The 27,802-nt window shown below is 55.9% G+C and overlaps 4 protein-coding genes across 6 annotated transcripts in view; all 4 read right to left on the reverse strand.

The window, feature by feature from the left end:
* Window positions 1–8,720, reverse strand: part of SLC23A1 (solute carrier family 23 member 1) — a 12,767-nt gene extending 4,047 nt beyond the window's left edge. The window contains exons 1-13 of the mRNA XM_030869461.2: window positions 8,670–8,720; window positions 7,913–8,047; window positions 7,316–7,473; window positions 6,492–6,580; window positions 6,260–6,327; window positions 5,910–6,091; window positions 5,658–5,778; window positions 5,241–5,397; window positions 4,772–4,919; window positions 3,916–4,021; window positions 3,534–3,663; window positions 3,297–3,440; window positions 2,699–2,794 (exon numbers count right to left, since the gene is read on the reverse strand). Coding sequence (XP_030725321.2) covers window positions 2,699–2,794; window positions 3,297–3,440; window positions 3,534–3,663; window positions 3,916–4,021; window positions 4,772–4,919; window positions 5,241–5,397; window positions 5,658–5,778; window positions 5,910–6,091; window positions 6,260–6,327; window positions 6,492–6,580; window positions 7,316–7,473; window positions 7,913–8,047; window positions 8,670–8,705 — 1,570 coding nt within the window. The 5' untranslated portion in view covers window positions 8,706–8,720. The remainder of the gene's footprint in view (window positions 1–2,698; window positions 2,795–3,296; window positions 3,441–3,533; window positions 3,664–3,915; window positions 4,022–4,771; window positions 4,920–5,240; window positions 5,398–5,657; window positions 5,779–5,909; window positions 6,092–6,259; window positions 6,328–6,491; window positions 6,581–7,315; window positions 7,474–7,912; window positions 8,048–8,669) is intronic.
* A 1,400-nt stretch (window positions 8,721–10,120) lies between these two features.
* Window positions 10,121–13,602, reverse strand: MZB1 (marginal zone B and B1 cell specific protein). The gene is made up of 4 exons (XM_030869466.2): window positions 13,158–13,602; window positions 12,167–12,291; window positions 11,703–11,813; window positions 10,121–11,612 (listed from the first exon to the last, which is right to left on the reverse strand). The coding sequence occupies exons 1-4, from the start codon at window positions 13,572–13,574 to the stop codon at window positions 11,456–11,458; spliced, it is 810 nt and encodes a 269-aa protein (XP_030725326.2). The 5' UTR covers window positions 13,575–13,602; the 3' UTR covers window positions 10,121–11,455.
* Window positions 13,603–15,948: 2,346 nt separating this feature from the next.
* Window positions 15,949–19,068, reverse strand: PROB1 (proline rich basic protein 1). Its single transcript, XM_030869460.2, has one exon. It carries the CDS (start codon window positions 19,023–19,025, stop codon window positions 15,960–15,962), a length of 3,066 nt encoding a protein of 1,021 aa, XP_030725320.2. The 5' UTR covers window positions 19,026–19,068; the 3' UTR covers window positions 15,949–15,959.
* Window positions 19,069–20,684: 1,616 nt separating this feature from the next.
* Window positions 20,685–26,889, reverse strand: SPATA24 (spermatogenesis associated 24). 3 transcript variants are annotated; one of them, XM_030869464.3, is made up of 6 exons: window positions 26,427–26,889; window positions 25,117–25,182; window positions 24,756–24,886; window positions 24,600–24,670; window positions 21,139–21,241; window positions 20,685–21,002 (listed from the first exon to the last, which is right to left on the reverse strand). In XM_030869464.3, the coding sequence occupies exons 1-6, from the start codon at window positions 26,541–26,543 to the stop codon at window positions 20,825–20,827; spliced, it is 666 nt and encodes a 221-aa protein (XP_030725324.1). In that variant the 5' UTR covers window positions 26,544–26,889; the 3' UTR covers window positions 20,685–20,824. The 3 variants fall into 3 exon arrangements, with proteins under 3 accessions (XP_030725324.1, XP_060152260.1, XP_030725325.1); XM_030869465.3 differs by having other exon boundaries at window positions 20,701–21,030; window positions 26,427–26,888; XM_060296277.2 differs by lacking the exon at window positions 21,139–21,241 and having other exon boundaries at window positions 20,685–21,030; window positions 26,427–26,886.
* Between the last annotated feature and the right edge of the window lie 913 nt (window positions 26,890–27,802).

Raw genomic sequence — 27,802 nt, forward strand, 5'->3', positions numbered from 1 at the left:
TCTAGGGAACCCTAAGGGATACTGGTTATACGTAATTAGTATTTATTGTGTATCTACAGTGTGCCATGGTCTGTGCTAAGTGCTTTTATTTCATTATCTAATTTCTTTGAAACATTGGTGGGAGGTGTATAGGCACTATTACACAAAATTTTATGATCAAGAAGGCAGGCAGACGGTTAAGTAATTGTCGGCCTACATCTCGAGTATGGGGCTGGTGTCTCCTGGGCCAGTGGGGACCAAATAATGCTCAGACTGCTGTGAGGGCAGGAAGTTATATTTTGAAACACTGTAATCAGTATTAATATTCAATATTACGATTCCATATTTGGAAAATAAACTCTCTTGTTTTTATAATACAAACTTCAGAAAGTCAAGCTAAGTAAAATCTTTGTTGGTGGTAGGGATACGCGAGAGAGATTTTTTACAACTAGGGGAAGTCTCCTTTAGGAGGTATGGGAGGGATGTGTGAATTCTCTGAGGTTTTCACAAGAGGGCTGGGGTTGACCGAAGACTGTGAGACAGTGTAAATCTAGTGCAAAGATTTCCACGCGTTGGCAGCCCAGACTGAAAAGCCCCATGAGTAGAGAAACCAAATGTGTCCCAAAGTCTCAGAGGAGAGGGCACTGAGGGAGGGCTGGCGTCCTTAGAGAAGACCACTTGGAGGAGGTACTGTTTGAGCTGGGCCTGACTGCACAAAGAGCACAGGTGGGCAGAGTGGAGGGAGAAGAGCTGCAGCTGTGGCACAGGACTGAGGTGACTGATGGCCCCACTCCTCACCACTGCTGGGACACAAGAGCCAGCCCGGCACTCCCTCGCCTCCCCTCCACATCCCTACCTGTGTTGCCTTCTCCAGTGCTTCTCCAAGTCCTAATCTTCTTGGCCCCACCCAGAATCATCCAGGAAGCCCTCCAGATGACTCCAGCCCAGGCTTATTCACCTCATTGCTCTAAATTGCTTTAAACCCAGTTTTACTTCCTATCTTGTTGACTTAATGTTTTTTACCCTTAAGTGTCTAACTCGGGGCCATGCTTGCTCCAGTAGCACTTGCTGAACTAAACTTACTGCCCCTCTAAGGTTGGTCTGTGGGTAGGTAAAGAGTAAGAGCAAATGCAAAGTGGTCTATCAGCAAAATGTACCCATCCTACAGAATAAAGCTCTGTAATTCCATTGTTGAGGACAAGGTTCTGAGCCAGCCAGACCTGGGCTTGAAACCAGGTTGTGTGACCTTAGGCAAGTGATTTAACCACTCTGAGCTTCAGATTCCTCATCATGCACATTGAAGGACTGTTGAAGATTATGTAGCGTAATACATATATTGATCATTGGCAGAGATGGTTGCTGATGGGCAGCTGGGTTGAAGGATAGAGATGTGAGGAACTCAGGCACTCTGAGGCTGTTAACATCTGGGTAGCTTAATCCAGCTGCCCAAATCACAGACCCCTCTGTACAGCTGCCCACCCAGACGCCCTCTATCTCCGTGGATTCCCTAGGCATTGAGGTTGCCACTTCCCTGTCTCATGTCCTCAGGATGAGCTTCTCCAGGTCCCACCTCAGCTTCCTCTGGTGGGCGAGGGGGGTACCATGGTCAGGTATCACCCATCCATCCAAGTGATAGCTGCTACCAAAAGCTCCCTCATCTGATGCTATCTAAAATCCCTGAAAGTGCCAGGGAGTCCTGGCCCTTCCCTGCCCAAACTCTAACCCACCAGCTGTGCATAGCCAGCCGCTGATTCCTGTGCTCTGAATAGACACTTGTGTCTTCAGAGAGGGGAAAGCAAGTGGGGTCAGCTATGTTTAGGCTGTTAAGTCGCAGAAGATGGAGAGCTATCATCCTCCATCTGTCATCTCTGTGGACTGATGCAATCTAGCCCGTCTCTACGGAGCTTTCCTTGATCTTACACTTCCCCTGAAACTCTCTAGCAGAGGCACTGTGGTGGAGTGGCTGGGACACAGGCCTTGGACTAACTGCATCAGATGGACTTGTTTAAATCCCAAATTTGCAGCGTTTTAAATCAGCAAGTTTTGTGACCTTCGGTGAGTCACCTAACCTCTGATTCTTTTTTCTCATATAAAATGGTGTTGATAGTCTCTGCCTCACAGGATAGTTTTTGAGGATGAAAGGAGACATTTAGCTCCATGCCTGACCCATAAATGTTTGGTAAATGCTAACTATTCTTATTAATAGTTAGAGCACCTGGTGACATTTAGTTTTTATATATTTCCTGGGCACATAAACATGGGTCAGGAGGATTCTCAGGGACCCCACAAAGTATCCTCCATGATCCCTGTAAAAAGCCCTGATACCAAAGAGAAACGTTAGGGGCTCTTCTAGTAGCCAGCATAAGTCACTGGCATATTTGGAGTGAATTTTGCCAACATACTGATGCTACATTTCCATCTGTCCTACTCTAAGAAAGCAAAAGCAACCCTCAACCCAGTGGCAACAAAGAAATGGAAAAGAAACAATTTACAGGGCCCGGGAATGACTCTCCTAGCCACACCCTCTTCAAGACTAAGAGGGAAGCCTGTGCCTCCATCAGGCTGGTGGTCTCTCCCTCCCGCCCATCTGTTCCTGCTTCTCCCTGCAGGCCCTGAGGCATTGCATCTGACCTGGCCACAGCTTCAGCTCAGGAGACATCTGCTGGACTGCCTGAGTCCAACCTGGTTCTCTGTTCCCCTTTTCAGGGCTGACCCATACCTGGCACTGTGTTGTCCAGTATGAAAGCGAGGCACCCACCCACAAACATCTCCGTAGTCAGCAGCACAGTCAGAATCTGGTCCACTTCAGGAATGCCTGTGGAATAGGCCAAAGGCTAATGGGTGTCACGGCCCCATCTGGAGAACGGAGCTCAGAGACTTTCTCCCCACTGGTGCAGCCTGCTGACTTCCTTGAGCAAGCACAGAGATGGAAAGTACAAAACCTTGACTTTCAAGATTATACACCTCTGCCTCCCATCCTTGGATTCAAATCCCAGTTTTGCTGGTTGCTACTTGTCTTGCAACAAATCATTTAACCCATCTGAACCTCACTTTTCTCACCTGTAACATGAAGATGGTAATAGTATCTATCTCATGGAGCTGTTGTGAAAATTAAATGAGCATATGTAAAGCTCATACCTGTCCACAGAAAGTGTCTTAGTAAAGAAGAGCTGTTAATTAGCCTCAGCTGCTAACATCCAGAGACAGGCAGGATTTGTGGCTCTGGCTGTGTGGAGCCTTTGAGGGAAGAGGCTGTGCTCAGAGTTGAGCCCACCACACCTCCCCCACCCTGAGACAGGTAAGACAGGTGGAGGCACCTGTGTTGATGGCATCCGGGTTGGAGTCCAGGTAATTGGGCAGCGTGAGCCCGAAGAACATGGAAAATCCAAGCACGAAGAGGTTGCGGGAGGAGTTCATGTCCACGAACTGCAGGTTAGACAGCCCCACAGCTGTAATCATGCCTGAGAGCACAAAAGAACCGCTGGAGGCTCCTCGCGGGCCGGGTAGGCTCCACCACACGGCGACCACACCCCAAAAGCACGCACAACACTCACCAAAAAGGGTGCAGAACATCCCCCCTAGGATGGGGTCAGGGAGCGAGGCGAAGAGGGCTGTGAATTTGCCAATGGTGCCCAGGACCAGCATGATACCCGCACCATACTGCACCACGCGCCGGCTACCCACCTGCCAGTGAGCCAAGGGGTGGGGCTAGACCCAGGGGGTGAAGTTGTGTGGGGTTAGTTGTGGGAGGGGAGGGGCGCGGTGGGTGGGCGGGGCCTGTTATAAGAGCAAGGTACATATGGGTCAGAGCATGATGCAAGGGAGGCCTGTCAAAGGCAGGGTGGGGCTAGGCCAAAGTAGGGACAGGTTTGGGGCGGGGCCTGCGGCACATGGAATTGGGGTGCGGCTTTGTGCTGCTCTGGCTAGTTGCGGCACCTTGGTAATCCCCAGGACACCAATGTTGGGGCTGGATGAGGTGGACCCGTTGCCCGTGCCCAGCAGCCCTGCGATAATGCAACAGATGCCTTCGGTGAAGATACCCCTGTAAGAAAAGGGCAAGTGGGGGCCTTGGTCCATGCTCTAGCCTGGTTTGTGTCCTCCCATTGCCCTGGCCAGCCTGACCAGAGTCTCTAGGGCTGTGTGAGCTGCAACTATCTGTCTGTAGTACTCCCCACTCCGGGCCAGAGGTGGGTCTGGGAGCCAGGAGCCCAGGTCTGAATGCTAGTCCCACTGCCCTGGCAATTAATCCTTAGGTGATTCTGGGCTTCAATTTCCTCATCTGTCAGATGGGGATATTAAGAGTACCTGTCTTACAAAGCCATTAGTGGATTGCATAAGAGAACGCACATCAAGAGCTAGACACATGGGGACTTCCCTGGTAGTCCAGCAGAGAAGACTCCGTACTCCCAATGCAGGGGGCCCCAGTTCCATCCCTGGTCAGAGAACTAGATCTCACATGCTTCAACTAAGAGCCCGCATGCCGCAACTAAAAAGATCCCATGCGCTGCAACTAAGAGCTGGTGCAGCCAAATAAATAAAGAGAGAAAGAAAGAGCTAGACACATGGAAGGCTGTCAGTGACTGTAGTTTCCCTTAGACTTCGTTGTCTCCTCAGCTGTTCGCAACAGAGTGAGTGATGAGAGCATCTCCATTTCATAAGTAAGGAGAACCTGGAGAGTTAGTGACTTGCCCAACTCCTTGTCCCCCACCTCTGGGATTCAATTCTGTCCGGACGTTTGCTTCCTGAGTGACCCTTGAGGGGATGAGATACCGGGGAGGGCAGGTCGGCATACCTGTTGATAGCGTGCACTGGAGGGGGTGGTGCGCCAGCCAGGCGGGCACAAGCATAGTAATCTCCGATGGACTCAATGATGCCTGCTAATGTGGCACTAAACATTCCCAGCACAGCAGCCGCAGTCACTGTGGGAAGTCCCCACTGACCTGTATCAACAGGGAGATGGGAGGTTGGATGCAATGAGTGTTCCTAGGTGGGTCAGGGAGTGGACTAGGCAGTACTTGGGTGGAGCAGGGGAAGGGGTAAAGAGATCTCAAGCTGGGGTGGGAGCTATACAGTTGTGGGAGCTTATTTGGGGTCACTTAGAGTCATAAAGCTGGAGTGAGACGTTGAGTACACCACCACTCTGCCTGGCACACTATAAATGTGCAGCTAATACTTGTTATGTCATCAGCTAGACTCGGGTCACCAGGGGCCTCACTGATGGTCTCAGTTGGAGGCAGAGGGGCCCAGATGGAGTTGCTCACAGGGGTAGGGGATGCGGATCCAGGGAGCAATAGCCACGATGTCCCCTCGGGCATCTGTTCGTGCCTGGAAGCCATAGGCTGTGGGGTCTGAGGGCAGCACGTCCGTCAGGGTCAGTATATAGCAGAGCAGCCACACGGTCATGATGGCTAGCACGATCTGAAGTGGGGGTGGGGGGTGAGGGTTGCACTGAGGGTCCAGGAGGTCTTGGTCCAGGCTAACCAGCTCCTACCTTAGCCCTAGCCCCAGCCCGAGCCTGTGCCCCAGCCCCAGCTCAGACCCCGGCCCCCATCCCTGGCTAGGACCTCAACTCTGCCTCTAGCTCCCCTGCTGCCCCTGCCCTTTCCCCTGCCCTTGGCCCTGGACATAGGTCCAGCCCCTGCCCTAGTCCCACCCCGAACCGCCTGTCAGCTCCTCACGGGAAACATCTTGAAGATCTGGATGCGGAAGAGAGTGAGGCCCTTTCCCCAGCGGTAGACAGGCAGCAAGAAGGTGAGATTTCGCAGGTACTGGGAGAAGAGGACAATCAGGAGAATGGAGCTGGGAACAGAAGCACAAAGAGAAAACGGCTGGTAGGCCGGGCTGGGGGCAAGAGCCAAGGCTAAGGGGGCAGGACACGAAGGGGTTGAGGGACTGGGGCTGGGCAAGGATCAGGCCTGGTGCCCACTCACCAAGCTGAGATACCCCAGTGGGAGCCAGCTCGGTCACCAGCAGCTTGGAAGACAGAGAGACCAATGAGGGAGACAGTGGGGGTGACTGTAAGAGGCCCGATGTAACTGAGCAGGGCCCCAGGCAGCCCCATCAGCCCAATCACCACCTCCACCATACTGGACACCATGATTGCACCCTGGACCTGGAAAAGCAAAGATCAGCTATAAGTCACCATGTAGAAGCCATGACCTCTAAGTTAAAAAAATGTTCCTGGACCACATCCTCATATCCCCCAATTCAGCAGTGGCCTTCCCTCCCATCTAGTCCCACCCTCAAGTCCAGGTCTCTTCTACCCCACATGCAAACCCACCTCTCGTATCCGTGGGTGCCAAATATGAGAGGTATTCAGGGGCAGGCTCCAGTTACCATAGATCTCCTCTGGGGGCATAGACAGGAACACACACACACGTGCACGGGGAACAGAGAGAGAAAGTAAAGATGCTGCCCTGAAGGCACCTTGGGGTATGGACATGGAACAGTCGCCCAGACCTCCGGGCTCCTGGGGCTCCCCTCTCCAGTGCAGCCCCCAGAAATGTGCCCACCTTCTGGAGGACATTTCCATCTCTCCAGGGCCAGGATGGCTTTGGCTGGGACCAGAAATGCAAAGGCGCTGGCCTGGAACAGTGGCAGCCTGGAAAGAGAGGCACAGAGCAGCAGGGACAGGGTGGGAGGTGGGGAGGCAGGAACACAGAGACAGGGGAGATGGGGAGGGAGGGGCACAGAGTGAGGCACAGGGAGAATCACACACAGGGACAGAGACACAGAGGAACAAGGGCAAGGGCAGAACAGAGGGAAGTCACTGAGGCCCCAGGCAGGACTCTAACATTTTGGGGGCCTAAGAAAGAAAACAGATGGAGCCCCTGGCTCACAACCTGCTCCCTTTCCTTCTCAGCACCAGCTCCTGCACTGTGAGGGGCCACGTGCACGGAAGTGGACAGCTCAGCTCCTGCATGCAAGCTCCACTCACAACCTTCCTTCATCTTCCCACCATACAAATGACCATCCTTAGGCCACCCAGGCCTAGGACTGTGCACGCAGGGGCAGGGGGCCCCCAGGAGGACGGACCACTGGAGAGGCCCACACAAGCCCTGGCAGCAGGGGAGTGAGTGGTCCCAATTACCCAGAGTAAGGCTTAATGGAGGAGAGCCCAGCTAGGGCACGTTCCCTTTCCTTGAGGGACACCAGGGGTCCAGGGTGGGACCCCAGCTGCCTAGCTCTAAGGCTAGCCTGGAACCAAAAGCAGCAGGTGGGGGCAGATAGCAGTTTTTCTTGTCCCACAAGAGTCCTTTGAGACGGCTCCTGCTGTGTGGATCACTGCGTGTGTGTCTACGTGGGGTGGGGTAGGGGTGGGAGTGGGGCAGCTCACCGGATGCCCAGTGTGGTCTGGATGAGGGTGGTGATGCCCACACAGGTGAAGATGGTACCAATGAGCTGGCTGACCATGTACTGGTCACGGCCCACACACAGCGCCTCAGCCAGGAGGAAGGGCACAGCGATGGTGCCACTGAAGCAGGTCAGGTAATGCTAGGGATGTGGGGAGAGCACATGAGGCAGGGCCCACGGAGCTCACAGGGAGGCAGGGGAACCCTCACAGTCCTCACGCCTGCCTCAGTGGGCCTGAGCCCGTGCCGCCCCAGCCAGTGTGCCCACCCAGGACTGACACTCCCATAAGGCATTCCCACAGAGCGACTGCTCACCTCTCTGGGAGTTACTAATCTGCCCCCAAGTTATTCCTGCAGCTTCTGTGGAGTGGGCCCCCTTTCCTGTCACCGGCACTCCACCTGGCAGGTGATACCTCGTCCCTTTCAGGCCCCATCAAGCCTCTTCCCCACCCCTGCTTGGTGACAGTCACTGCTTCTGACTTTAGGTTTCTCTTCCTGTTACCCAGGATGACCTCTTTGGCCAGGGAGGGGGCTGGGGAGCAGGCAGGGCGGGGGTGGGAAGGCCCTGGGGAGATGCCCACCTGGAAGCCCAGCAGGACGCACAGGTACCAGGGCGGCACATCCTCGATCTTGTACAACATGTCAGACTTGGGCTCTGTGCACAGGGCCGTCGGGGGGTCCTTCGTGGAGGTCCCTGCTGAGCCCAGGGACTCATGCTGGGGGCAGCAGAGAGAAGTAACTCAGGGTGGAGTGATGGGAACCAGAAAAGTCCATTCTGCTTCAGAATCAATTAGGTAGCCCAAGTGGCCTGTCAGCTCCTCAGAATGGGGTCCCCACCCTTCCTCAATGCTCATGCACCCAGCTACCCCTTGGCCTGGCTACACGTGGCTCCCACCTCACATTGCTTTGTGCAGGGATGAGTCCACTGTACTGGCTCCTGGAGCCCTCAGAACCTGGGCCTTCTTTCCAAGAGAACGGGCCCATACATCAGAAGGCCGGGGTCACCAGGAGAGGAGGCAAAGAGGGCTGGAGACTGTGACAGGCCCTCTTGGACGTACTCTGGTCCCCCCTCTGTCCCTTAGAGGTCCTTGGGGTGTCACTAATGGGGCGATAGGCTGGGCCCCTGCCGGCCCCCAAGCTGGGGTGAGCCAGTCCCAGAGCAGAAGTCTCCTTCACCCCACTGCCACCCCACCCTTCCCCCAACTGCCACATTCCGCCTGGGACAGTCACTCTCGATCCAGTTCATCAGAACCTTTGTCTCTGCCCTCCCAGGGAGCAAGGACTGCTCAGGCCCCCAGCCCCACCCTGCCCCCACCCGCTCCCCTCATTCCCCAGCACCTGCGTCTGGCCCTCAGGGTCCTCCTGGGCCCTCATCTTTGGGGCACAGGTGTGAGCAGTTCCTGAGGAGAAGAAGGGATTGCTTATACGAAGGCCAAGGAGGACTTTAATCCGCATAGCCGACATTGTTCAAAGTAAATCTGTAACCAGATCTCCAACACTGATTGCGAAAGGAGGGCCCAGGCCCAGGTAACGTATTAACTCCAGCCACGGTGGAAAAGGCCGCCCAAGCCTCTGCCACATTTACCTCCCGAGCACACCCTTCCTTGCCCGCACCTGAGCCTGGGCACGGGACAGGTATTTTCCGAGAGAGGGCCGGAGAGGGGGTGAGGAGCAGACGGCCTTGGAAGTTTACCAGGCCCTGGGTGAAGTGAGAGGAAAGGAGTGAAAATGGGCACATATTATGGTACACTCTGAATGAGGCTTTTCCCTGCTTATTAATCAAAAGTTAATCATTATCATCATCATAACCCACCTCGTTATTTAGGAACAACTGCGTGCCAAGCAACATCTACGTATTGTCATGTTTAACCCCAGGTGCTAGGTGCCATTAACCTCTTTTACAGCTGAGGAAACAGATTTAGGAGATGTGATCTGACCAAGGCCACACAGGTAGCAAGGTTTTAGAAAGCCATTCCAAAAATTCAGGTTGGCCTGAACTACTGAGCCCACGCTGTTAATTATACATAAAATGTCAGACAAGGCTGCCCTCCCCACCACCTCCACTCGCCCCTCAGGGTCCCTGAGGCGCAGAACAGATGGGCCTCCGGAGAAGGAGCTGCCGAGGCTAGCCCGGTCTTTTCTGTCCTCTGTGTCAGGACAAGGATTCCTTCCCTTCCCCTCCCAGTCAGGACCAGCTACATAATCTGTGGGACCCAGTGCAAAATGAAAATCTGGTGCCCCTGTTGCAAAAGTATTATAAATTTAAAAACAGCAACAGCAGAGCATTAAACTGATTTGTGGGGCCTTTCTAAGCACCGGGCCCTGCGTGACTGCCACGCAGCCGCTGAAGCCGGCCTGGGCCCGGCCTATCTTCCCCTCCTGGGGGCTGGGGAGAGCCCAGGGGCTGAGGGCCCTGATTCTGCTCCCTTCTGAGCTGCCCCAACCCCATTAGGGTCCACCTACTTCTGGGTCGCTGTGCCCATGGCCAGGCCCTGCCCCAAGGCCTCCCCCGCAGCACCACTGTCCAGCTGGGTAGCAGCTTCATGTCACAGCCCCGAATCCGAATCCGACGGCCTGTCCAGCCTCCAGCCCGTTCCTCTGTCCACCTGTCCTCTCCTCTCAAATCCTGGCTCCTGTTCCCAGGTTCCCAAAGTCATCTGACCAGTTCGAAGCCTCTATTCCTCGGCACTCTCCTCCCCACCCTCTCCTCCCCGGTACTCTCCTCCCCACCCTCTCCTCCCCGGTACTTCCCAGGGGCTGGGGAGACAGCCCTACCCCTTCCACACATTGTCCGTTGGACCCTCAAATCAACCCAAACCACATACCACACACATGGAGACAAAGCCGGGAAGTTGCACATGGTCTCAGATACACAATCACACAAATGGACCTAGAGCACCTAGACTCTGACGCAAAGTGTCTCTAAATCACTCCACAAAAACACAGGGCCACGCAGGTGCACATCATGGGCTCCCGGCTCCACACCTGATACTACTGACTGCTCAGCCAATTCCTTGGGCCCTGGCTCTCCTGGTGCTTAAGAGTTCTCTCCTGAGGGACAGGAGGAGGGGCCTCAGGCAGATGGGGAACAGGTGATGGAACGTAGGGGGCTGGGGCGCAGAGTGGTAAGGGCCTGCCTGGGACACCACCATTCCTTCAGCCCTAACCTTCCCCCACTCCCCAAATTTGAATCCCCTCCCAGCCCTGCCACTGCTCAGCCTGGGACTCTGCCTGAGCCTCTTTTGTTGTCTGAGCCCCAGTTTCTGCACCTGTCAACAGGGGATTAGAGTGTCTGTTCTGTCCACTTTCCAGGGCTTTGGAGGATCAGAGACACAAATGAATCTGTAAGCTGTAGCACCACTGACCCCAGATACCCAGACCCAGGTGTGAACCAGGTGGAGCTCTTTTCTCTGTTTCTAAGAAAAGGGGCCCAGGTGAGAATTTCTGGGGAGAGCAGGACGTACAGCCAAGATACTGAATCCAGCTTGTTCCAGGACCCCTGCCCTGCCCTGCCCTGTCCCAGGTGAGCACCGAGGGCTCAACCATGCTAGCTGGGGTCAGAGCAGAGTCTAGAAAGTGAGCAGCTGCTGGATGTAGACCCAGGAAGACTAGTGTTCTGGGAGGGGCACAGTAGCACGCAGTGGTTGCAGTGGGTATGTCCACAGGCAGCCTGCTTATGGAGTTTGCCTTGGCTTTTCTTTTCTCTCCTGAGGGATCTGGGGTTTCAACCGTTCAGATAACTGGTTCCATATGCCTTTGACAGCTCACTCACATTTCCAGCCATGACAGATCTCACTTACCTCTGGGAAATTATGGGGGATGTGTACCTGGCCCTGTCTAGGAGGGACGTCAGCAGAAACACCAATGTCTATCCTCCCAGCCCCCCAAGCACCTTTTGCAGAGAGAAGGAATCGAGGTCACTGGTTTTATTTGAGTCCAGAGGGGAAGGCCTTGGCCGCCCCCCCGGGCCCCAGGGCCCAGAAGCTGGAGGAGGGAGGGAGAGTGGCAGCACAGAAGAACAAGGCCTCCCCGCCCTCCAGGCAGCCTGCAGAAAGGAGGGGACAGATCCAGAGGAAGCCCAGCTCCCTTTAGGGGCTGACCAGGAAGGGGAAGGAGGAGCTGGACTAGAGCTCTGCCCTTGTGACTGGTGCCTCCTCTGAGCAGGCCCCCCGGTGGCCTCCACACAGCAATGCCTCCAGGGCCCCTTGACCTTGTTGGTGGGCTTCATAGATCTGGTCTTCTCCAAACTCCCCCAGGTAGTGAAAGCATGTCTTGGAGAGCCTAGGGGAGCCCAGGAGGAGCCTCAGACTCTGCCCGGCCCGCAGTGGGGCAGACCAAGGCTCCATCCCACCCCAGTCCTCCAGTCACGACCTCGTGGGCCACGGCGCCCCCATGATGATCACACTGATGGTCGGCTCCGGCCCCTTCCTAAGTCCTGGGCCCATGAGACGCTTCACCTGGTCCACTTCTCCAACTCCGTAGCTGGAGGCAGTGGGAGGAGAGGGAGACAGCATTAGTGGAGCCCATCAGCACATGAAGCTGGGCACACTGGGCATCTGCCGAGTTTCGTGCCCAGATTCTGAGCCTCCTTGCTGAAAAACTAAGAACCAGAAAGGGGAAACTCCGGGCCCAAAGTCACACAGCAACCTTGTCTCCTGGCCACCTTACTCTTCTACTTGCTCCCAGCTCCAGAGCTCAGACTCTGTCCCAGCCAGTCCCCACCCTTGGGCCAGAGCCCTATTGGAGTGTGTGTGGTGTGTGAGTGGGAGAATGAGAAGCCCCACTCATCAGCCTGCCCCTGGAGGAGGGGGGCAGGGGCCAGATTTTCAACTCACCCCTGCCAGGTCTGGGAGCAGCTCTGGTCCAGGACGTCTGTGTATACCGACTCTCTCAGCTTGCCACGGCCCCCGGAGTCCAGGGTGTGAAGCTTGGCCTCTGCCTTTGTCAGATGCTGCCACATCTGGAACAAGGAGGGGTTGAGAACCAGGGCTTCAGAACTGCTCAGCATGAAAGGAGGGGTGATTGGGCTGGGGGCGGGGACAGAAGCCTGTGTCTCTGAGGAAGAACGAGGCAATGGAGCCTTTTGAACAGGAAGCACCTGTGAGGCAGGCTTCACGGCCCTCCCCCAGGTCCAGAAAGCTGGGACCACACCAGCTGAGGCAAGATCCGCTGCCTTGGGATGGGAGGTGGGTGGGAAACACTGAGGTGGAGAATTAGGCCTGGGCATTGGGGCCCCTCCCCCAGGTAACACCTGCCCATCAGCACACACTATTTGAAACCACAAGAACAAGGAAAGAAAAAAAACCTCCCAGTCTTCAGTGACACGTGTACTCATAGCCTCCATGTGCGTGCGCGTGCTCACAGTCACACAGACACACACAAGTACTCAGGCACGCGTGACAGGTTTGTATGTGAACTCAAGACACACACATGCTCATGGACTCATGGGACTGACAAACATGCACACGTGTACACATACACCAATGCTCCCCAGTCATGCTTTGGGAAGGAGTCCAGACTTAAGGGTGGTTCTAGAAAGGGAGGAGTCCGAGAGGACAAGCTAGTGACTCCCTGGTGTCCCAGAGATTGCCTGCTCTTTGTTGGGCAAACAGATAGGTAAACTGAGGCAGGCCGGTGCCGGTGAGGTGAAGATGGCAATATCATGGAAGGCTGAGTCTAGCTCGATGCCTTGGGGGGGGGGGGCGGGGTTTGGGGATCCAAGGCCAGCGGTGGAATCTGAGGTAGATGGAGGGGTCTGGCTTGGGTGGGGGCCTGGGTAGGGGCAGGAGAACTGCTCGCGGGGCGGTGAGGGGGTGGGGGGCTCACCTCGTAGGCCACTGCCCTGCAGGCGTCACAGCGCAGGTGAGCAGGCATGTGTGCTGAGAACTTCTCTTCATCATCCAGCTCAGGGGCGGTAGCTGTGAGCGGGGCCCTGTCCCCAAGGCCCCCTGGGATGGTCCAGGCCCCCAGCAGCAGCAGCAACAGCGGCGACAGTCTCATGGTCTGTGGAGCTGGCTCAGCAAGCAGGGACTGTGGTTGGGGTGCAGGGGTGCAGGTGTGTACGCGCAGTGGGGGTTGCTGCAGAGAGCCTGCCCCAGACCAATGGGAAACCGACACCTCATCCTCCCGTTCTCTCCCTTCCCCCAGGGCCCTGCAGACACCGCTCGCGCACCTCCTCTCGTGGGACCCCGTGGTTCCAGCCAATGAGGCAAGGAGAGGGGCTGGGCCTGGGCGAGGACACATGGGGGCTGATACCTCTCATGTCCTGGGACCTGAGCACATGGCAGGCACTACGCTGAGCCCCTCAGGGAAGGAGGTGGCTTGTTACTGTCATCTTAAATCTACCCCTGAGGACACAAAGGTTCAGAGAAAAGTGACAAATCCAAGGCCACACAGCTAGAAGGGCTATGCTGAGATTGGAACCAAGCCTGGTTGACCCCAAGGTGCACTGGCCACTGAGCCACCAGGAGGAATGAGGCCACAGGCGTGGTTGCCAGCCAAGGCTCCCTCCCTGAGAGGCAAGTTCGCTGAGGCAGGGATGCCACAGTGTATGAAAGACACACATGGTCCCCTCCCCCAGGCCACACCCAGGCATGGAAGGGCACTCTGGGGTGCTAAGGGACCGCAGCAGGAAATCAGACACCTTACACCAGTTGTTCCAGCCATCGTGGCCATGGGGTCAGCAATTTATTGCACACCACGATGCGGTGAGGGGGAGTGGCCCAGGGCCCTCATTGCCATCAGGACCAGCATCTCCAGCCACAGAAAGATGTCCAGGTTATTCTGACTCATAGTTCTCTCAGTCAGCTTCCAGTTCAAGGCAAGGGGGCAGTGACTCCAAGGGATCCAGGCCCCCCGGAGGCCTGGAACTTAAGGAAGGCATTGATCTCCATCCCTGACACTGCTTCTAATGGTAACTGTTCTTCCCCAAACTCATCACATCACATACCAGTCCCACAAGGCCCAGCCACTTCACTCAGAACTCTACACAGACCCCCACGCAGAGCACCTCCCACACCATGCATCTCCCTCTGCTCTCCTCAGAAGCTCCTGGAATCTCAAGGCAATTGGAACACAGGCCCTGGGTCCCGTCCCTTCCTATGCTGTGATGAACCTGAAGAGCCAGCCCCTCCCTAGGCATGTTTGCCACACCTGTTACCAGGGCAGTGGAACCAGATGAGGGCTCCTCACAGAGGCATCCCTTCTTTTGCCAGCCCTAACCCACCCTCCACCCCACCCAGAGAGATCAAGAGTCTCCTCTGGGACAACAGCTCAACCATCCTCCGTGCTTTTAAGTCTTTCCTGACGACACACTCATCTGTCCCCCACCCTCGGTGGGAATGGCTGGAACCTCCACTCCTAACCCCAGGACCAGCCAGTTCAGCTCTGAGGGCTTAGACAAGGCAAGTCAGAGGCTGGGGTTGAGGGGACAATGAGGGGCGGTACTCCCAGCTGGAGACTACAGTCACCTCCCCACCTTCCCCATAGCACCCCCACACCAAGTCCCAGGATGACCCTCCATGGCCCCTTCCGTATTACTTCCCTCTCCACCTCCACCACCTGTCCCCGCAGTTCTCTCTCTCAGATGAGACTCACCTAGGGCCTGCACTAGCCACTCTCCCCCGCAGCCTCCCAGGCCGAGGCTCAGATCCTCTTGCAAAGAATAACAGATTTGATAGCCAGTGTCTTTCTCTCCTCATCCCATCAGTGCTCACTAGCCTGCTCCACCTCTGCTGGGCCCACCTTCAGGGAGACACAGACAGCTCACTACCTCTGGGGGCAGCCCTGTCCCCTGCAGTTCCCATTTCCTGCTGCCCCCGAGGAACCCCGTCACCCCCTCAGGTTGGCATCTGGGGCCATGTCCTGGGATTTCTCACGCTACCAACTAAAAATTGTCACTTGCCAGCTGCCTCTACAAGGATGAAATCACTAGCCAGTGCAATCGCTGACCTTCAATACACCCTGAAAGGAGTTCTGGGCAGAGATCAGGAATGAGGCCCTCTGTGCTCTGGGAAACACTGGCAGAAAAGGCCTTTAGATAATCAGATATTTTCAGGAGAAGATTTTATGAGCCCAATTTCTTGCATCTTCTCATAACTAGAAAAGCACTAAAATCATTAATGGACATCTGCTCCTTGTGACTAGCAGCAACCTTCTGCCAAAATGTGTGCTCGATTGCCTGTATCCTCCTTCACCAAACCCACATCTATACTGACTTCCCTCACTTACCTCTTCAGAGCAGTTCCTCAGTGCTGAGAGGCTGTCTCCCAGGCTTAGAGTTTTCATTTTGCCCCAAATAAAACCTAACTCACAACTCTCACGTTCTGCATTTTTTTCATCCCACAACACACACACACACAGCCCCCCAACACACCACACTCTGGGAATGCTTGGGAAAGGGGTATACGATTCTGTTGGGGGAGGAAACAGGCAGCCATTTCCTGAGCTCCAGCTCCATCAGCGCTGGGGGTCTCAGATAAGCACTCTGAAGGTAACTTCTGGTCTGAAGACTGCATGAGATGGGTAAAAGAAAGAGGTGATAGAAGGAAAAGAGGGCACAGGACTGGATGCCAGAACTTCCAAGGCCATTAACGGGCCCCAACACCATGGGGATCAGGCCCTGGGGCCTCACACGGGGAACAAGGAGCCCTTGCTCGGCTGGGCGGGACCCAAGCTGGAGGGTGGAGCACAGAGGAGCAGAGGAGGCGCGGGGCTGGGGGTCCCGCTCACTGGCAGGTAGTACATCCCGTCCAGGGGCCCCGCCTCGGAGGCCCAGGGTAGCTGGGGGCCGCTGAAGGCCGGCGGGCCCGGGGATGGTGGCAGTGAGAGGCCAGGGATAGGCCCATAGGCCGGCGGGTAGAGGCCGGGGCCCAGGGCCAGCGGGGTGTAGACGCGGCGGGGTGGCACCGAGGGCGAGGGTGGCAGCAGCACCTCCACGTACTGCCCGCTCTCGGGGTCGAAGAGCAGCCGCAGCCGAGGCTGCCTCGGCGCCTCCACAAAGTAGTAGCGGCCGCTCTCTGGGTCCACCAGGACCTTCCCCGGGTGCGCGGCCCCGGGCGGCCTGCGCGCCCCCTGGGAGGGGCCTTCCGGGGACCGGTCCATGGGAGGCGCCGAGGCGGCGCGGGCCTGGGGCGGGGCCGCTCTGCCAGCGGACGCTTGGGGCTCCCGCGGGAGGGGCGACTGGACCGCAACCGCGGGCTCAGGGGCCATAGGTGGCGTCTCCTGTTTCGATGCTATTCCAGGGCTCGAGCTAGGGTACGCCTGCGGGGAGCTAGGGCGGGGCGGTCTGGGAGGTTGGGTCCCTGCCGGCCCTATCGGCGACTTCTGGGGTGAGGTGCGAGCGCCGCCTAGAGGGCTGGTACGACCCTTGTCGTCGGGGACCCTGCGCTGGGGCTCTGCATCCCTGTTCTTTCCGCCAGGACCGCGCACCACGACTCCCTGGGTTCCCTCCGGCCGGCGGCCTAAGGCCAAGGCACCAGGCAGGCGGATCTCAGTGCGCGCGAAGGGTTTCGCCGTGCTGTTCTCTGCCCTCCGCCGCAGTACCCCGTTGGGCTGCGTAACGTCCCGGGGGACTGTGTCTGTGGTTGGCTCTGGGGTCTCGTAGGGGTGTGACACGACCGGCAGAAAGTCCTTGAGAAAAACGGAAGTGTAGTGAGCTGGGGCGTGGGCCCCCAGCGCCTGAAGCTCTTGTGTCTTGGATGCGCCGCCTTCCTCCCCGCGGGGTTCCGCAGGAGGCACAGGGAGCCCTGAGCCTGGGGTGCTTGCCGGGAAGCTTGGCGCGTATGTGGTCTTCACCATCTTGCGCACGTCGCGGGGCCGCGGAATGGCCACGCGCGGGCGTCCCGAGGCCGCTTCTCCAGAGCCCAAGGCTTCCGGGCGCGCATCGGCATCCAGGGTGCCCACGAGGCGACTGAGGGGCAGCTGGGGTGCAGCCACCGCTGGCAACAGCTGGCTGCCTGGGAAGGCAAGATCCGGCATCTCCCGCGTGGACGGACTCTGCGCCTCTGTTAGCTCTGGAGTCCCGGGTGCAGATGGCGTGGGTGGCACCAGTTCCTCCTGGGCTACGCCATTCATAGCTTCCCGCGTAGAAACTACCGCTGAGCTCTGCACTGTGGAGTCCCACGTCTCTTGGGGCAATGGGCTCCACGTCCCAGTAGGACGATCTGGAGTCTCCCATGAGGACAAGTTTGGCGGGGACGGGCTCCTACTCCCCTCAACTATATCCCCACCTGCCGGATGCGGAACCTCCCACGAGGAAGGAGCTTCGGGGGATGGGCTTCTTGCACTGGCAACACCCCGATTCCACTGGGAAAGGGTCGGAGGGGAAGGGCTCTTCCTGCTGACAGTTTCCGTGACAGCAGCATCCTGATTTCCCCATGCGGAGGATGCCTCGGGGAGCGACGGGCCACTCACCTTCCGGATAGCCCTATTCCACGGGGACAGGTTCTGGGGCGAGGGGCAGCGAGGACCCCGCACGGTCCCATTTGGGGCTTGCCACAGCGGGGATGGGCTCCTCGGTCTCACGGGCTTACTCGAAACCTCCCGGGGGGCCCTAGACTGGGAAGACGGACTCTGTGCCCTCAGGACGGTTCGATCCGGAGTCTCTTGCGGGAACCGAGTCTTGGGTTCCTGGTGGTGCGCCTCCTGGATCTTCTCCCCAGACTGCAGGAAGATGCTGGAACTAACTGGACCCAGAGGCTCGGTCCCGGGCGCGGGCTTGTCGCGCCGAATTGCGCGCTCACGGAGGCTAGGCCACGGTCGTGGGGCCCTGGCGGGGGCTGAACTATAATGCACACGAGGTGGCCGAGACCTGGCCTCCTTCAGAGCCACTCGAGTACTGCGGGGCGTTTCCGGGGCCGCAGGCTCTGGCGGTACCGTGGGTCCGAAGGTGGCGCTGCTTGGGGCAGGGGTCGCGGGGCTCAGTTTTCTGGCCAGCGCCGTCTGCACGAGGTCCGCGGCAGCCTGCAGGCGGCCCAGAGACTCGTCCAGGGAGCCGGTGCGCAGGAACAGTCGCGGGGGCGGCGCGCTGGCCTCCCGCGGGGGACTCCGGGGCCGGGGGCGCAGCTCGATCTGACGTTTGGGCACCGTCCGGGTCCTGGCAGGCGCGGCACGCTCCTCCAGCGCCACCTCCACACACTCGAACTGCGCTGGGGTGGCAGGACTCGGCCCGCGGGGTCGCAGCTGCAGGTAGGTGGCCCAGCGGGAGCCACCGTCGGGGCCCTGGGGCTGCGGTTCGGCAGAGATGGGAGACGCGGAGCCGGGCGGAGAGAGGCTGCGGAAGGCCTGCGTCGTGAGCTGTTGCACCTCGCTATCCTCTGCGTCAGAACGGCTGAACAGGGGCCCGGCGCCGAAGATGACTTCCATCTCCCCCGACGGCAGCATGCGCAGCTGGGGCTGGGGTGGCCGCGGGCCCGAGGCCGGGCCTCGCGGGAAACCCGAGCCGGGCCCGAGCTGCTGGCGGCTATTCTGGGCACTGACGGACAGGCGAGGCTGCGCGCCCTCCCCCAGCACAGGGGCCACCGTGGGCCAATTCGCCCTGCCCTCCGCGTCCGGCCCAACGTCCGGGGGCTCTGGAGAACCCGGAGCCGTGTGGTAGGAGCCTGACGAACTGGAGGAGTCCTGGCGCCGCGCGGGGGCCGCGGGCAGCCGCCCTGGGACCCCGGGCAGGGTTGGTGGGGCGAACGCGGTCAGCATGCTGAGGCCGGACGCCGCGCACTCTCTCCCTCGCGTTCGCCTCTGCTGGTGCCGCGGATGCCAGCACTGTCCCCGCCCCGCCCACGGGTGCCGTGGGGTCACCGCGCCTTAAAGCGGCCGCGTCCGCTCCCGAGACGTCGGCATAGGCAGCCGGAGAGACCTGGGCCCTGGGTCCTACCCTCCCAGACCCCTTCTCCGGCGCGGCCAGAGAGCCCGGGGTGGCATTCCAGGCTTTGGTGAGGGGAGGGCAGGCATCCAACTTGTACGCAGGAGCTAGGCCCAGCTCCACTCATCCATCACAGGTGACGGAACGGAGGCTAAGCAGGGACCTGCCTGAGATCAAGCACTACGGCATGTGGATCAGAGTGTGAGCCAGGAGACCAGACAACTAAGGTCTTGCTAACAATTTCATCTTTATGTCAGCCCCCCGCGTCTTCCCATCACTGCAGTGCACCCCTCCTCCCTGGCCCTCCCATAGTCTGTCGCTAGAGCTCATAAGGGTGCATCCCCCCTCACCTTTGATAGAGGAGCATGGCTTGGAGGGCTCCCCCCGACTCCAAAAGTTGTACTGGGGCCTCAAAAAACTGCTGTCCCTGGCTGGACCCACTGCCCTTAGTGGAAACCTAGGCTGGAGGGGACAGTTCTAGCTTTTCAGGCTTCCAGAACAAGTCCCGGATGCTGATGTGGCATCTCTTAGGAACCTCTGGGGTAGCTGTGGTCCCTTCTCTAAAGCCCCTCTGAGGCAAGAATAGCTCTGTGCTCCCCCATACACTCACAAGGCCCTCATCCAGCCCCTGCCACCTTAGGACTTGCCCTGGGGACAAGTGCTGATGGGGAAGCAGCCACCACCTGTCACTCTCCTGGGACAATGACAATGGGCACCACTTGCCCTTAAACTTCTGGCTTCAAGGTCCTGCTATGACTCAGGCCCCAGCTGGCCCTGGAGCAAGAGCACTGGCCCCCCCTACGCATTAATTCTCACACTGAGCCAGGAAAGGCTAGACTTGACAAATCTGACTCAGCCTCCCTTGAGTGGGACCCCTGCCTGGTGTGTCCCCTTTATCACCTACGGCACATTAGTGATGGCTTCTGAGAGGATCCAACCTGTCCATCACATCCAGCCCTGCGTATGCAACTTGAGCACGTCATAGCCCCTTCACACACTGTTACCCCACCTTAAAAAGACATAGCAGAAGAAAAACACACACACACAACACAGCATTGTCCTTTTTCCTTCCTCCATTTGTGCAGACTAATAAGCTTCTAAGTTTGGGAGAAGTGTAAGAAGGTGCAAATGTGATTCACAGGTACAGCGTTATTGTTATGTGATGGAAACTGATTTCCCAAATTCACTGTGGTCCTGGAACCCACCATCTTTGAGCTCTCCAGTCGGGGCTTCTCATAGACACATACACAACACATACACAGATAGCCCGTCAAGTTGGGAGAGTTAAATTTACCAGGGCACTGGGGTAACCAGGGTTGTTTATATAGGAAGGAATTTAATACCAAGAGTAAGAAGGGACAGTGCCTACTAGACAACCAAGTAGTCCTTCCCTAGGCTACAACCCCATATCCCCATGGGCCCCCACTACTACCCAAAGGAGGGAGGGAGGGGAGTAGCAGGGGCTGGAGACTCGAGGAGCATCCATTCTGAACACAGCAGTGGCCTGGCAGGTGGTGGTCCAAAAGGCAGGCAGGGAAGAAGGAAAGAGTGTCTTTTGCCTTTCGCCCTACCTCTTCCCTGGGGTCCAGGCCACTGTGAGGCCTGAGGGAGGTACCCACAGGGATCGGAAGGGTCAGGATGGGGACCACCACAGCAGAGAAGGCAGAGGTTGGGCATTACAGCCAGATAACAGGAAGGAGACGCCCATTTTATTTTTCCCTGGAACACTGGCGGCTCCAGGTCTGACGCATCCCCGAGGCTTTCTTATGCTTCTGGTCCAGCACCTGGGCCATGTAGTTCTCCTGCTGCTTCTGGATCCAAAAGTCAGACATGTGATTCCTGCAACGGAGCCGGCTGGGCATGGGCTGGGGACAGCCCAAGGGTAGGGACCAGAGGTCTGGCTCCCCACTTCCATCAACAATCCCCAGCCTGGCCTGAACCCCTCACCTGAAGATCTCTTTCTGCTGGCTGATAACTTGCTGCAACTCCTTAATCTCATTCTCTTTGCCATTAAGTATATCTTCTTGCTTTATAACGTGAGACTCAATTTCTGTGGGGGAGAGAGGCAGGGAGGAGGAGTGGTTCCCATCCCATGAGCTCCTTCCTAAAATAAGGCATTCCCTCAGGGGTCTCTTCAGAACTTAGCTCCCCCAACGCAGAGGTTGTCCAACAGTAGTTGCTAATACCTTCGTAAGAATGAGTTTATTATGGAGTCATGATGGGGTGGGAGTGGAGGGCACAACATCTTGATGAATGTGTCAGTGACTTCACAGCTCTATTCTGGACCAGGTAGCTCACATGAGGGCAGGCAAGGGCCCTTGGAGAGAGATGGTCAGCCCTGCCCAAAAGCAGGAGGATGAATGGCTCCTGCCCTCAACTCCTGCTGCTCTTTACAGATATCACCTCCTTGGTGAGACCCTTCCTAGTCTAAAATCACAACCCTTCCCAATACTTCCTATCCCCTTTTCCTGCTTTATTTTCCTTCTTAGCACTTATATCTCACAGACCATACATTTTGCTCATTTGTCTTTTCCTCTACTAGGATATAAGGTCCACAAGGACAAGGATTTTTTGTTTTATTCACGGCTTTAACCCTAAGGCCTAAAATAGTACCTGGCACGTACTAGATGTACAATACTTTTACTTGTGGAATGAACAGGATGTCCCCTGGGCCTTTAGGTCTTAGAAACATCACCTAGTTCAGTCATTTCAATCCAACCAGACCTACTGAGGACCAGCTGGATGCCCAGCCCTGTGTTAGGGCCTCAGGGGAGAAGACAGGATCCCTATTCCACAGGGCGGGTGGGGAGGACCCAGGGAGACAGTGGTGGCAAAGATTAAGTGCTCATTAGAAGCAAGCGTTTAAGTTTTGTGTCTTGGGTTAAAATCCAGTAAGGCTGTAGGGATCTCGGGTTGCTTCATTTACATAATGTCCCTCAGGGAGTCCTGGAAAATTCTGATCCTCAAAGGAAGAAAATCCTACTGCTTTTAAAGGCTGGACAAAGATTAACTAGAACATAAGCTCTGAAAATGCAGATATACTGAAGCAGTGAAGGTTTCAAAAGAGAAGATCTGATTAAAAAGTTAAGGCACACGTTACAGAGAGACATGGGTGAAGGAAAAGAATGAAAACATGGGCTCACTGGGCCACAGGACCAGGACTATTGAACCTCCTTCCCCAGGTCATCCAGTGAATCCAAACTGATTGTCTGTGAAGTTCTTATGGGAAAAAAGTAACATAGGGCTTCCCTGGTGGTGCAGTGGTTGCGAGTCTGCCTGCCGGTGCGGGGGACGCGGGTTCGTGCCCCGGCCCGGGACGCAAAAAAAAAGTATCATAAATGTGTTTGATTCTTTTAAAATAAATGAGAGCTAAATTTAGAATAAACAGCACCCAATGAGAGAATGGTTAGAAAAGCCTTTTGAGAATAAGGAACTATGTAAGAGTAAAACTGGAACCATGCAAAGGGAGGTAGCGGGGGTGGGAGACAGGCCAGGGGGTAGCTCAGGTCACCAGATCTCCTCATGTGAGGGCTTATGCCCTACTGGAGGAGTTCAGGACTTTCTTGGGGGAGGCAGCCAGGCTCCTCCCCGTGACTCACACACCTTCCACAAGCAGTCGCAGAGCCCCGAGGCCCTGGCTGATCTCTAGGAAATGTCCTAGAGGAAGGGCCTCTAGCAGCACCAGGAAAGAACCCTAGGTTCCTTTTAGGGAAGTGGGGGGATGTCCAGGGAAAGGGGAAGGACTAGGAGACCAACATCCTTGGGTATGGAGGCACTGACTGCCTGTTAGGCTCCAGGAGGTCCTAACAGGAGCTCTTTTTTTAAATTTATTTATTTTATTTTTGGCTGCATTGGGTCTTCGTCGCTGCGCGCGGGCTTTTCTCTAGTTGCGGTGAGCGGGGGCTACGCTTTGTTCCGGTGCATGGGCTTCTCATTGCGGTGGCTTCTCATTGCGAAGCATGGGCTCTAGGCACGCAGGCTCAGTAGTTGTGGCTTGTGGGCTCTAGAGCGCAGGCTCAGTAGCTGTGGCGCACAGGCTTAGTTGCTCTGCGGCATGTGGGATCTTCCCGGACCAGGACTCGAACCTGTGTCCTCTGCATTGGCAGGCGGATTCTTAACCACCGCACCACCAGGGAAGCCCTAACAGGAGCTCTTGATCAAACAACCATGAGGCTTGTTAGTCCACTTGGCCAGATTAAGATGGCAGCCTGCTGGCATCTTTCCAGTGACAGTACTCACCAGGGGAGAGAGAAGGCTGCATTGGTGGGTAGGGGGTGCCCAAGGCTCCAGGTGGGGGCCCATCAGGAGAGACACTGAACCTCTTTTGGGCTTGAATTCTGGCCTACTCGAAATGAATGCTGCAGTGAATGAAGGAAATGTTGTATATGGAATTCACATCTACTTCTTTTTTTTTTTTTTTTTTTGCGGTACGCGGGCCTCTCACTGTTGTGGCGTCTCCTGTTGTGGAGCACAGGCTCCGGACGCGCAGGCTCAGCGGCCATGGCTCACGGGCCCAGCCACTCCACAGCATGTGGGATCTTCCCAGACCGGGGCATGAACCTGTGTCGCCTGCATCGGCAGGCGGACTCTCAACCACTGCACCACCAGGGAAGCCCCACATCTACTTCTTAAACTAGGTAAGGGGAGTTTAGCATTCTGGGAAAATGAAAGGGGGTCCTAAGGTCTCAGGACACTGGGTAGCTCACTGAAAGTGCCCCACAACTCAGAGCACCAACTGAGTCAACAGGTGGCCACAGGCATCTGCATAGAGCAGAGTTGAAACTTAATGGCCCACAGACATATTTTCCTTGGCCCATACAATATTTTAAAAATTTTTAAATCAGTTGCCAACCCTAAAAAGTCAGAAAAGCTTCCATTAAAATGTGGTCTCCAGTTTCTTTTTTAAAGATCTGACAGTACTGGGCCCCTATTCCTACGGCAGAGGTTCTAGGCCCTTGAGAGGGGGCATGGTTCTCCACATTACCACAGTCCCCACTCCTCCTAGTGGGTCCCCAACACTGAAACTAAGGGTCAGATTCCACACAGCACTGTGATTGCCCCGTTGTTCCTCTGGTAACAGAGTTATAAGTCAAGTACACTATTTCTAATAGTCACCAAAAGTGGGAAAACAAAAAGGTAGGCTAAGAAGGTCATATGTTTCAAGAAAAATGGGAGCGAGCCCATTCCTTTATGGCCATGAAGAATACTGTACACCAACTACTTCCCTCATTTCCGTGGCCTGCCTGGTCCCTGAAGGCCTTTGCGAAGGTGTGGCCCACCTGGGCTTGCCTTTATCCTCAGCCAGGGGCAGAAGTTGGGGTGAAACCCTGCCCTGAACACCGGCACTGGGCTGTGAGGGAAGAGCCCACGTACGTAAGCATGGGAGGGAGCGTGGGCCTCCCGCCTACCATTGCACTTGGTGATTAGCTGGTCCTTCTTGCTGGACTCCTGCGGGGCTCTGCTCTTGGCACTGGAGAGCCTGAGTGGAGAAGATAAGAAAGGGTGGGAAGGCTGATGGGCAGATGGGACCCCCAACCGTTCCCCCACTACCAAGGCCCACTCACGCCTTTTCAAAGGCCAGCTTCTCTTTCTCCAGCTGTTTAGACAGCACCTCTACATCTCCGAGGGCAAACTGCAACTTCTCCTCTTCCTTGGCCAGGAGAACCTTGGTCTTGGCATGGGCAGCTTTCTCTTCCTGCAGGGGCAGCAGCAGTGACCTCATTATCCCAAGCCACTTTGGGTCTCCTAGGCTCCCTTAACCAGCCCCCTTTCTCAGAATGGCACATAGAATCCAGGGTACAGGAAGATTCTGTCCTTACTATTGGGGCTGGAGGCTCTCAGAGGCTAATACTCAATGACTCTACCCAATCACAGGGATCCTGGGAAATGGGGGAAGCTTAGAAGCTGACAGAGGCCATCACTTACCACCAGCTTTTTCTCCACTGCCTGGAACTCTTCTTTACTGACAAAATTTTCATCCTGGAGAACCATCTGCAACAGAGGCTGGCTCAGGGAGGGGCTGGGGTGGTAGGGGTTTCTCTCGGGACCAGGACTGAGAATAGATAATGGGATGCCCAGGGCACCTAGGATGACACTGGGGCCCAGGAAAGGGAGAGTTCATTCCACAAGATTCACTGATGCTCAGCTCTATGTCCTGCCCTCAAGTAGCAAGAAGTCTCATGGAGAAGACAGCCCATGGCCACCACTTCTAACATGGTGTGTGCTATGATGGAGGTTCCCAGAGGAGGCCCCTGACCCGCCTGGGGAAGGGTCAGAACAGCTTGAAGGGAAGGGGATGTCAACTTGATATCTGACTGCTAAATAGGGGTGGGCCAGAAGAAGAGGATGGAAAAGAAGTGTTCCAGACGGTGAGAACACACATGCAAAGGCCAGCTGCCAACAGAAAGACCTGGGTACCTAAAGGTATGCAGGTAATTCAGTGTCCAGAGCTGCATACTACCGTTAAAGAAATAGATGTGAAGTCAGTTTTATGTGTCCCCACCTTCTTACCCAGATAAAAAACAAAACAGAAAAACCATGAACTCCAGTTGGCCAGCGTTTTACCATGCCTGTCCATGTAATCTGTGGCTCCAATACTTTGCACACATGAACGGGGGTTTGACCAAAAAAGCAAAAGCAAAGGGACATAAAGGGATTGGAAGCCTTTAAGTCAACATGTGAAGAGCCAATTCTGTGCTTACTGCACTCTTCATGGGGAGGGGATTCCATAATAGGAAGGATGTTATAGTTACTCTGCACACAAGGGCCTTGGCAAGTCAGTGAAGTCATCTTCAATTAGAAATGAGGAAATTGGGAATTCCCTGGCGGTCCAGTGGTTAGGACTCCAGCTTTCACTGCGAGAGGCCGGGGTTGGATCCCTGGTCAGGGAACTAAGATCCCGCAAGCCATGTGGCGAGGCCAAAAAAAAAAAAAAAAGAAATGGGGAAACTAAAGCTCAGCGAATAGATGGGCATATCTATCAGGCCCTGCACAACCAGTCAAAGAGAGTAGGAAACAACTTGGCGTTGACTAAAATTCCCCGGTAAATATTCACGAGACACTGCCCCCTTTTGGCTCCACCTCTACCAGCCGGAACACATCTGGGCCCCGCCTCCTCGTGATGACGCCATTGGCAATGTGCTCTCGGCCCGCCCCTGGCATCGGGACAGCGTCTGGCCCCGCCCCCACCACTTAGGCGTCCAGTCCGGCATCCCCCAGCTCTTCTGGTTGCGTACCACGTTCCTCAGCTGGTGGATCAGTTCCTCCTGAGCCTCAATCACGTCCCGCAGTTGATCGAAGGCGAGACACACTGATCCTGAACCCCCCTGCGACCACCCGACGGGCGTCCCCATCTTTCGCCCCCGCCAGCTCGTTGGAAATGGCTGCCGCGGCTTGCCTCCCCGCTGACGCTCACCAATGAAAATGAGACGCCACAAAGCACCCTGGCAACCAGGGGCGGGGACTTCCTTTGTTAGCAGGGATGGGGCCCGCCTCTTAAAGGAGCCGCTCTCTTAGAGGAGCCACCTGGGTAAGAGAACCTCCAACACCGTTAGTAATTTAAGTTTATAGGGAATTTGCACATCTATTATATGATATGTTTCTCATGCAGTCCTGAGGAGCGGGCAGGGCCCGGCTTATACTTACTGTAAGGGCTGAGGGGCAGGCAACACTCAGACACCAGCCCTCACCCTTCTCCCAGGGCCCAAGACCCTGAAGCAAGGGTCAGCTGAGACAACCCCTGCATATTTAGCTTCACATGTCTCTTTATTCCACTTTAATCTCTACATTTTCCCCATAGTATGAGACTCCAGCCTCCTGTGATCTTTATTCCTCCTAGGAACACACTTAGTACTTAGGGGGCCTGAGCCTAAGCAATGAAGGGAAGCTCAAGAATAGAAAAGGAGAGTGGCTTCACCCAAGATAAGAGTCCTCACATTCTGATACCAGGCTCTGGACAGCCTGAAGAGCCTGAAGATATTAGAACTGAAGTCAGGCATAAAGGAGACTTGTAAAATGGAGGCAGGGAAGGATAAGGTGATCACACATCCCCACCAATCCTCATTGAGGGCTTTTTTTTTTTTTTTTCCTGTACGCGGGCCTCTCACTGCTGCGGCCTCTTCCGTTGCGGAGCACAGGCTCCGGACGCGCAGACTCCGCGGCCATGGCCCACGGGCCCACGGGCCCAGCTGCTCCGCGGCATGTGGGATCCTTCTGGACCGGGGCACGAACCCGGGTCCCCTGCATCGGCAGGCGGACTCTCAACCGCTGCGCCACCAGGGAAGCCCTGAGGGCTCGTTTTGAAACCCAAATAAGATTACGCTCAGGCTATTAGATATTAGCTATTACCAGAGCTAATATTTATCGAGTATTCACTATTTCATGACACCATTATGCCTTATTAGTGTTATTTCATGTGATCCTCACAATAACCTTGTGAAGTAGGTTCTAATGTCCACATTTTACAGATGAGAAAATGCAGGTTCTATGAGAATGAATAACCCAATAAGCCAAGGTCACCCAAGCTAGTGAGCCTTGGAACAGGGTTTTGACAGAGGCAGTCTGATTCCAGAGTCCATGTTCTTAACCGTGATGCTGTGATGCATTTTGGTTG

This window comes from Globicephala melas, chromosome 3 (genome assembly GCF_963455315.2).
Source record: "Globicephala melas chromosome 3, mGloMel1.2, whole genome shotgun sequence".
NCBI lineage: Eukaryota > Metazoa > Chordata > Mammalia > Artiodactyla > Delphinidae > Globicephala > Globicephala melas.

What these genes read in the sequence shown, in the direction of transcription:
- PROB1 (XM_030869460.2), bottom strand. Translation starts at nt 19,025, where the DNA reads ATGCTGACCGCGTTCGCCCCACCAACCCTGCCCGGGGTCCCAGGGCGG.
- MZB1 (XM_030869466.2), bottom strand. Translation starts at nt 13,574, where the DNA reads ATGTGTCCTCGCCCAGGCCCAGCCCCTCTCCTTGCCTCATTGGCTGGA. An exon ending in TGCTCCCAGACCTGGCAGGG is followed by an intron (nt 11,814 to 12,166) that starts GTGAGTTGAAAA and finishes CACTGCCTCCAG; the next exon opens with CTACGGAGTTGGAGAAGTGG. An exon ending in GGGGCGCCGTGGCCCACGAG is followed by an intron (nt 11,613 to 11,702) that starts GTCGTGACTGGA and finishes GGGCTCCCCTAG; the next exon opens with GCTCTCCAAGACATGCTTTC.
- SPATA24 (XM_030869464.3), bottom strand. Translation starts at nt 26,543, where the DNA reads ATGGGGACGCCCGTCGGGTGGTCGCAGGGGGGTTCAGGATCAGTGTGT. An exon ending in CAGTGGAGAAAAAGCTGGTG is followed by an intron (nt 24,887 to 25,116) that starts GTAAGTGATGGC and finishes CTGCCCCTGCAG; the next exon opens with GAAGAGAAAGCTGCCCATGC. An exon ending in CAGCAGAAAGAGATCTTCAG is followed by an intron (nt 21,003 to 21,138) that starts GTGAGGGGTTCA and finishes TTTTGGATCCAG; the next exon opens with AAGCAGCAGGAGAACTACAT.